This window comes from Mercurialis annua, linkage group LG4 (assembly GCF_937616625.2).
Source record: "Mercurialis annua linkage group LG4, ddMerAnnu1.2, whole genome shotgun sequence".
Taxonomy (NCBI): domain Eukaryota; kingdom Viridiplantae; phylum Streptophyta; class Magnoliopsida; order Malpighiales; family Euphorbiaceae; genus Mercurialis; species Mercurialis annua.
Genome location: NC_065573.1, coordinates 15,753,133 through 15,763,062, shown reverse-complemented (window position 1 = coordinate 15,763,062; position 9,930 = coordinate 15,753,133). Strand labels below are relative to the sequence as shown.

The window sequence follows — 9,930 nt, the reverse complement described above, 5'->3', positions numbered from 1 at the left end:
ATTCATTCCAACACATACTTAGATCATTTAAACACATTATAAACACTTTTATCACTTCGAAATCAACCGTAAACGTCTCAATTCCGACGTACGCGATTCGAGCGTAACATTTTCGTTGAGACAGCCTATAACCTCAAATTTTAACATCCAAATCAGAAATATTACCTTGATATAATGCTTAGGATTGATAGAAAATCCTTTCCTCTTTCCAACGCAACGAGAATCGCTCAATTCCGAGTCCGAACGAAGAAATTATGCCAATCGCAAGTCCGCTCGCGTCGCGAGGTTATGTCGCACGTCGTGCGACACCATAGAACAGCCCCAAATATCATCTCGACATGCTCCCGACATCCCTAACTCATTCCGACATGTTTCTACATCAATATAACACAATATTCAACTCAATAATCATCAAAAACGTCAAAAATAACGTGACTACGGTTGATACGATTCGATCTCGACATGGCCGCCCTATATTCTTCAATTTCAGCAACTAAAACGTCAAGCTTACCTCGATTTGAAGCTCAAAGATGATAGAGAATCGAATTCTGAACGAATCGATATAAAGAACTCGCGATTTGGACGAGAAACGGCGAAACGGCGGCGAAACGACGGTGATCGCCATTTTCTCTCTTCTCTGGATCATTTCTTCTGATCCTTTTCTCATTTCCTTATGCTTAAGGAAACATATAAATGAGTTGGAAAATTTGCCGTTTTAATCCTTCATTTCTTTAATCTAAACCATTTCTCTTTTAAACTTTCTAATTTAACCAAACGGTTAAATTATCCTTTTAACTCGAGTCGATACGTATTATTTATATTCATATAAATAATACTAACTTAAAAATTATTATTTTCCGTCAATAATCTTTCAATTGCTATTCTCGAGGCTTAATTGGCTAATTTACAATTAGGTCCTTGAACTTTACAAAATTGCAATTTAGCCCAAAACGCATCCGCGTCCAGATTTTAAAAGGTCTCCGATTGACTCGAGACTTTTACCACATATACTATAAAACATTTCGCGGACCTTGGCGAAATAATTTCCATTTTAAGTCGTAGTGGCTAAATTACCACTTTAGTCCCTGTACCTTATTTCGAGCTTTTCTTGACATTTTTCCTTCTAATTCCAATTCTAACTTTAGAATTGAAATAAAATATTAAGTTTCTCGAAAATTATTTCCAATATCGCCACCCTGGCGAAACAGGACTGGACACGTAGTCCAATTAAATGCTTCAATATTTTGGGGTATTACAGTCCCGACTCTCAGACTGACATCCGACATCCAGATCCATCAGTTAGAGTGCAACTGAAAAGGTTAAAAAGTGAGTATTTTTTGAGACAGTAGGCCTTCAATTAATAGAAGTGCGAAAGTGTGGTGCATTCTGTAAAACTGTTTTCAAAAGTAAAAGGAGCAAGTAGAAAAAATAGAAGTTCGTTAAATTATTTTCGAAAATAAAAAAACTAAGTAAAAAATAAAAACGACTAGAGACGAAATACAAATATAAAATAAAAAATATTACAAGAACCTTATGGTAGATTTTATCTTTATCTTTATCATTGTCTTTAAATTGCTTCATGTTAGACTTTCTTTTCGTAATTCTTTCGCGATGGACGACGGCGATAGTTAGCAGAAACCTGCTAACTGGCACCGAGAGAGAAGAGAGAGAAAATCATTTCTTTAGTTTTTTAGATTACAATGTTTCATGCAATTTTTTTTTTTTAAATAAACCTTACATTTTTTTATATCAATATCCTATGAACACATAATATTTGTATGGATATATTAAGGGTTAATGTCATAAAAATTCACCAACTTTACACGTTTTCTCATTTTAATCATGTCGTTTAAATTTTTTCATTTTCATACACGAACTACCACTTTTTATCAAATTCATGCATGGTGCTGAGGTGTCATGGTTCTATTGGTGTGAGGTGGATGTCATTATACACCAATGAATAAGTGTCACCTCAGCACCGTGCATAAATTTAAGAAAAAGTGGTAGTTCGCGCATGAAAATGAAAAAATTTAAACTGCGTGATTAAAATGAGAAAACGTGTAAAGTTCATGATTTTTTTTGACATTAACCCATATATTAACCATGTCAGAATTCTGTAATCCATAGCCAAAACCAAGTTTACCATAAACAAATTCATGATGCAGATTCCCATATATTTATTTAGCCTAACACCGTTTTTTCCTTAAATTAATGATTTGAAATAGTATGAGAGGCAAAATAAAGTGATCCTATAGTTGTTTGATGAACTGGTTATTTGACAAAACAGTAATAAGCTACAAACAGCAGCCAGTGAAGTATACAACTATACATCTATTTAGCTTCAAAATAGTTCACCACAGTTATTGTGTATATTCTTTCAAGCCACACTTGATCTTTATATTATTATCTGATGTAAGAGATATATAACATGGTGATTTCTCTAGGAAACCTAGAGTCAGTTCTTTACAAATTGGCTACCTGGCTGAGAAAAACTGAAGCAGCTGGAAACAGAAAAAGGTACAAACCGTACTAACTTCTGGCTTTAACGCCAGGTCATTAGTTATGTTTTCGTCCGGACATCATCGGAGATGTATTCATCGGCTATAAATTTCTTGAATTCCTGTCATATAGCATGAACTATCAGTTTTACGTAACAGATGATTGCATAATTAACTTCATCTTAAAGTCATATACATGAACATGATCAGCAGACTCGTGACAAGATTAATTATAATAGTTTCTTTGATCTACGGAGTTCTAAAGGAAACCCACATATAGCTGTTTTAATCGGTATCTGCGTTAAGATTCCTCTCACTACCAACCAGTACACATCATTTGGCTGGGTCAAAAACAGACACTAACTGTCCCAGACAATACCCCTAACTTTTAGACTATAAATGATTTCAGCAAATCATCTTTCAAATATGAAATGATGCAGATTAAGAGGTGTTCCTATGGTGATTCATGATTACATCAAGAAAATGTAAATGAATGTTAATAAAAATCCAATCACAAAAACCGATAGAATACATCAGATAGCCAGTTCAGACTCCAGACAAGGATCTTGCAAGTTTTTATTAGAATCTTCTCATATGCAGTTTGAATTTTTGTTTGGGCATAGCCCAGATTATATTTGTAACGATAAAACTAATGGTATGGACACAAAAATACCTTGCAGACATCAACAGACCAGCTCTAGGACCACTGGTCCGCCCTGTCCTTTGATCCTGTTCCTTGCTAACCCGCATAGCAGCAACTTCTTTTTCCATGGCAGCTACTTCCCTTCTCATCTTTTTTGCCTCAACGTCCATTGCTTTGTTTAATGTATCAACCTTCTTTGCCAACATCTGCATCATTCCACATTTAAAGCAGCAAATCTCATCACTAACAAGGGAGAAGACAGAGGCGTGCAGAGGAAGTAGAGTGAAGCGAAAGTCTAACCTCAACTGCATCATCTTTGTCCTTCAGACTTTGATCTTTTTCATGGCAAGCTTTTCTTAAAGTTATCACCTCTTTCTGTAACATATCGTACAAGATTCCTGAAACAAAATCCCCATGTTCTGATTTTAATTTTTCCACCGATATCCCATTTGCATGCTCCTCACACTTATCTGTTTCACTACTTTGAGAATGATCGATGGTGCTGCTGAGTACATTATCATTACTCATCTTTTCTGAAATCAATTTTGCTGCATCCAGCGACCCACTGCGCCCATCAAATGATCTTGATCGGAAAGAGCCACCTTGTGTATTTGATGCTTTTTTGGACAAACCATTGGATCTGGATAAACTTTCAACTCCACCAAGAGACAAACGCCGTGAAGACCCATTGATTATGCTTTTTCCTTCACACGTAGAACGAGAATTACCATTTGAAGCTCTAAGTCTATCCTCTAAGACTTTGAATCGTAATTGGTATTTTTCCTAAGCAATAACAAAATTATTGAATTATTGAGTGTCTATTAAGAAAATAAATAGCTGGGGTAGATAACCATAGTAGGTAACTCACTTTCATCTGAGCTTCTGCCTTTGCAGTGCGCTCAGCGACCGCCAATTTATCTTTAAGTTGTTGCATTTCCGCCTACAAGATAACAAATAGTTATGAAGAAGTTGAAACACTTTCCAAATGATTTTTAGCTTATATTTCAAGTAAACCAAATGTCAATAGAAGAATTTAAATGAAGTATTTCCACAGTTGTTAGCTAAAAACAGAGAACATTATTCAGATAATAAATTGTGGATTTATTAAGATAAATCAATACAGAATCAAATTCTTAACTAGTAATAAATTGTACGTCGAGTTTCATCAGGAGTCTTAGTGCTTGATTTTAGTCATTACATTAATCAAAATAGAAGTTCTAAAGGTCTCACTTGTAGACCAGTTAATGGTGTAGGAGTGTATTTTCATATCCAGCTAAAGAAGAATTTTCAATTGTATAATTCTCTTCCTCCTTATTATTCTATGTGTTATTCTCATCATCTGTAATATATATAAGGATAGCATTAGAGATGAAGAAATCAACTGCCAACTGGTAAGAAATATGGCAAAGTCCGTAAAGTTCACACCTTCAGATTTGTTTATAAACTTATTAAAACATATCAGAATCACTGGTTCCAAACTAATCGCCATAGTAAATGATAGTTGCATGATACTAGTGGATCAATTCATTAGAGATGAGGAAATTAAATCACAGAAGTTGAAAGATACCTGAAAAAATCTTCTTTCTTCAAGCCACTGCCTTACAGGCATAACTTTGTCATTCCCATCTTTCCACTCATTTGCAACTACAGTAGCAACTCGATTCGCACTAACTTTTGCACGAGCTACTTCACGTTCCAGAGTCTTTTTCTCATCCTGTGCATATTTAGAAGTCAGAACCAGTTTGGAGGACCAGCAGTAAATTCAGAAAAACCACAGGTGCTGCTAGAAATAAAATTCCAAAACTAGTAGTTGTTACATTCATCTCTTCCACTTTTCTCTGATAATCACGCACAGCATTAGCAGCAGCCCCTCCAGCTAAGACAGCTTCCTCGAGCTCACGAACAGTTTGGGTCAGTTTTTCAACCTCAGCAACTTTTTGTCGAAGCATTTTGTCTAAGATTCTATTCTCCTCCTGGTAAATGTAAATTATAAGTCATCAAAACAGAATAGATCTCTTTATGATATTTCCATTTGCTTTTCATGCACAATCATCCCTCAGGACAGTTTTACAAAGACAAACCTGGCAGATTTCTATTTGCTTCATTAACTCTTGATTTTTGTTTTGAAGATCATCAACTAAGGATGCTTTTGCCAAAGCCATTTTAACAGTTCTCTCAGCCTCAAGTAGAGCAGCTTCCTTAGATTTGGTTAGCCGATCAAGTGCTCTATTGTCATCTTGCAATTTTGCTACCTAAAAGGGCCAAAACATTACATACAAGTAACAAAAACCGTAGTCTCATTCCTCTTCATCTTGAGTGCAAGAGAGAGAACATCTAGTTTAAATTGTTAAATGTTTAGGGAAACAATGTACCAAATATTAGAATTTAAGAAAATTTCAATGGTTATGAAGGGTAGCAAGGTTAATGGAAAGAAATTTCTAAACATACCTCCAGCCTAGCCAATTTCAGTTCTGCCTCAAGTGGAGCGATGATGGCCTCAATGGGAGGCATTTCATCATCTTTCTGAGCAGCATGAACCCTTCGAAGTGTGGCTTCTGCAGCAAATTGTGCAGCTAAAGCTGCTTTTTTCTCATCATTTATCTTTTTCAGCTCAAGATTCTGCAAATTATAGCACCGTCGTCAATACTTTGAGCAGCAAATGACACTTAAAGGTTGGATTGAGGATATGGAATTCTTAACCTCTAGTGAGGCAAAAGTAAAATCTTCAAACATACCTTGCTTTCCAAAAGAGCTTCACCAGCTTTTAATTTTTCGTCTACTTTATGTAGCTCCTCTGTACACTGCGATTACACACCCAATGAAAAGTGAGCACACTTCCCATGAAAATGAACATAAATATATTTGTACACATCAAAATCAGATCGTTGCGATTATTAATATCAAAAAGATTATCAGAAAAACTCGGATGCAATAGTCTCCAAGCTCTTCACAAACTTCAGAATTGCGAACCAAAGTTACACATAGTTCGTAAAAAAGCTTATTTTTCATTTTTTGTGTTAGATAAATTGAGCAGTATACTAAAAGCATAATACCATTTCATTTTTGAGTATTTTCCTAAAAATGGAGAAAAAAAAATGCTCTCTTCAGTTCACAAAATAAGCAATACCCAACTGTAAATTCTTACAATGATAAGAAGCACCAATCTTTTAACATAGAGATAAAAAGCTTGTTACTTACAATAAACAGTAGATAAAAAGAATCAGTAGCAGTACACATGAAAGTAACAAACACTGCAATCAACTTTCTTCAACAAATTCTCATTTGTATAAATAGAATTTCCGTTTTAATATAATCTCCTTTGTTAAATTCTATTGATTGACATCTTAGGTTTATATAGAGCTTTAGGGTCCGTTAGGTTCAAATGAATTTCACAATTTTTATGAATTCACTTAAATTTCTACAAAATATGTGTTTGGTTCAAATGAATTTTTACAATTTAAATTTGCATTTACACTAGAAATACAATATTCAATTTATTTCATTTCATTTCAAATTAATTTCATATTTAAAATTCGAAAAATCAAACACAAAAATTCATTTTTAAATGATTTCCAAATAAAATTCATTTAGCAATGAAATGAATTCTAGACTAGAATTGATCCAAACAGACGCTTAGTATATTGGAAGAGACAAGATCTTCAGATCAAGAACTCTTTTCTAGAGTCAAATATATTAGGATGATCAACAAAATGTAACCAGCATTGTCTCGTTGATCTCACTTTGACCGAAAGAAAAATCAATCTAAGTGAAAAAAATACCATAGAACACCTTCAAATTTTACCTCTTCAACTGCTTTCTCTTTCAAACGTTCCGAAATCTTCAATGACTTAATTTCCGAAATTGCTTCCGCAAGTTCCCTCTCTTTATCTGCAAATTAATCAATTAATTAACAAACTAAACACTCAATTGAACTGAAATCTTGCAAAAAAAAGTTGTCATTTCAATTCATTCATATCACCTCTGACTTCATTCTCGAGGCGGTTAAGCTCGACGCGAATGGGATCGGAGCCATGTAAAAGAGTGATGATATCATCCACATCTGAACCGCCGACGCCGGTGCCGGTTCCTGCATTGAAATTGAGCTTCGGCTTGCTGCGTGACTTGAAAGAAGCCGACGATGTAAGGGCCGGCGGCGGCTTGGAATTGGGCGGCTCCGCCTCGCCGTTGGTGTAGTAATTATAGGTGAAGGACATTGGATGAAGTTAGAGAGAGAAAGTGTTTAGCTGATAAATTGTTAGAGTGAAAGTTTGTAGAGAGAGAAAGTGAGTGAGAGTTTGATTAGTAATAATTAAGAGTTGGGTTTAGGCGGGGGTTTTAAACGATAAAGAGAGATTAATTTTTTAATTTACAAACGGTTAGGAGATTCTCATACGGTGTTTTGCGTTGTATCTTTGTTACGTCAACCCTCGTTTCCATTGGCTAATCTGTTACAATTATATTAGATGAGTTTTTTTTTCTTCATAATTTTGCGTTTTTCTTTAGGCTTAATTACTTAAAAAACCCCCACGTTGTAATATTTTTTCGTTTATACCTTGACCTAGGAAAAAATTCATTTGTACCATTTTTTTGGTTTTTCGTTTTCAACTGTACCCCAAAGCATTAAATTGAACTTTTTTCATTTAGAAAAAATTTTATAATAGTCCTTCATTTTTTAACCTATATTCTAATTAAACTTTAATATTATTAATAGTACAAAAATACCTTCTTCTTTACAAAATTAATTTTATAATCTTTTAAATACAAAACCGTAAAAATATATTACCTTCAATTTATAAATCTGCTACCAAAACCCGATAATTATTTTATAAAAATAATTTTTTTTTTTTAAAAAAAAAAATTCAAGAGGAGGAGGAGGAGCAGAGCGATCTGCTCCTCCTCATGAAGGAGGAGCAGCAACTGTTCCTCCTTCATGGAGGACGAGCTCCTCCCAAAAAAAAATATAATTTTTTTTTAAATTATAGGGTTTTGGTAGCGGATTTATAAATCGAATAAATAAAATGGTAGATCGAAAATAAATGAAAAAATTTAAAACGATTAAATTTTTAGGATTTATTTGAATAGTTTTAAAGTTAAAGGACTTATTTGTATTTGCACAAATCGAAAAAAGTATAATATAACCCTTCTATTTTATTGTTTTTAATATTTGCATCCTTTAAATATTTAAATTGTCAAAAAATTAAATTTCGGGGTACAGTTGAAAACGAAAAATCAAAAATAAGGTACAAATGAATTTTTTCCTAGGTCGGGGTATAAACGAAAAAATGTTACAAGGTGGGTTTTTAAGTAATTAGGCCTTTTCTTTAAGATGAAATCATTGCCATAAATCTAGGCAAACCCCATTCTCCGGTCACCGTATTTTTCACGTTTTGTTTAGTTTGTTTCCGATTTATTTTGTTTTTTTAATTAGTCCTGATATTTTTATATTTGTTAGCGTCTTATGTACAATTTGTTATTTACTTAGTTCTTTTTAAGTTTTATTTTTTGTTTACTTATTCTAATTAAAGATGAAACCGTTAAAAAATTTGATTGTAAAAGGACGAAGTAAACAAAATCTGAGTGTAAAAGGACGAAGTAAACGATTCTTTTTAAGGATAAATAAACAAAAAACAAAAAATACAGGGACCTGAGAATGAGTTCTACCATAAATCTACTCTAAGCTTAGCAATGTAATATATAGCTTCTTTTTATCTTATATATTAACTTAATTTGATATATGAGGTTGTCGATCAACCATTCTAATACAATAACAATCATTTAGCATCACAACAAATAACCATTAGCACACGAACATAACAACAACAGATAATCACCCAAACAAACGACTAATATGCTAACTTATGAAGTTAAGTTTCAAAAAATAAAAGAAAATTTAGCAATGACATTGACTTGAACCCTAATTTTTGCAGTAGTGTGAGCGGAGCGGGATCCAGGACGGCTCTCCCAAACTTATGGCTGAACTTCACAATCTGAAAATGTTTGAAAAATATGGATTCGCCACCTAACTCAACTAGAAAATGCATTTTCTACCGACTAGATAATCTCACTCACTTATGGGTGAGCCGTGCATTAGACCAAAATACCAGGTTCATGGATACTGCTAAAACTATTGTACGTGGCTTATCGAATACTTCGTTTATTTGTGTGACATATCCAGTTATCTCATCTCAACAATCAATGACAGTCCACATGATATAATACTGGAAATGTAAACACGTTTGAAAGCAATAAACAAGTAAGACACGCATATGACTTGATATGAACTGACATGTGAGACTTGTAACATGTACTCCTAAATAATCATCTAATCCTAGTGGTTTCTATCATATAACAGACATTGGTGAGTCTTACCATTTTTCATGCACAAAGCCTAAACTGAATGTCTAAGTGAGATAGATTTATTAAGTCAGTATGAATGCTTATACAACCACTAATCAGATTTTCATGGCAGTCCTATTATTTCTAAGTGATTTGCTGGATTTGCTGGATTTAACTAAGTTAACGTGATTAAGTTCATTAGCATGTTAATATCTGATTTGGACATGCTTTGAAAAGCGATAAACTTTATAAACATACACACATGCACGGGGTGTACGCACAAGGTTAGAAATACTTTTAAACCTTGTAAACCTGGAACGTTTGGCGCTCGTCTGTGGTCTGACTGTCAATGTGGTCAGAATTTGGCTTTAGTCAGAATATAAAAGTTATTCATCTTGTCCATATGGATCCACTGGTTTAAACTGGGATCGATTTCAAGTTCAAATGAACCCA

General features: G+C 33.8%; 1 protein-coding gene across 1 annotated transcript; it reads right to left on the bottom strand.

Moving 5' to 3' along the window:
• Positions 1-2,311: 2,311 nt before the first annotated feature.
• LOC126679050 (microtubule-associated protein 70-1-like) lies at positions 2,312-7,457 on the bottom strand. Its single transcript, XM_050373987.2, has 11 exons — positions 7,121-7,457; positions 6,944-7,029; positions 5,877-5,942; positions 5,590-5,760; positions 5,223-5,393; positions 4,959-5,114; positions 4,709-4,855; positions 4,010-4,081; positions 3,442-3,924; positions 3,172-3,347; positions 2,312-2,620 (listed from the first exon to the last, which is right to left on the bottom strand). Exons 1-11 carry the CDS (start codon positions 7,353-7,355, stop codon positions 2,602-2,604), a joined length of 1,782 nt encoding a protein of 593 aa, XP_050229944.1. The 5' UTR covers positions 7,356-7,457; the 3' UTR covers positions 2,312-2,601.
• Positions 7,458-9,930: the final 2,473 nt, after the last annotated feature.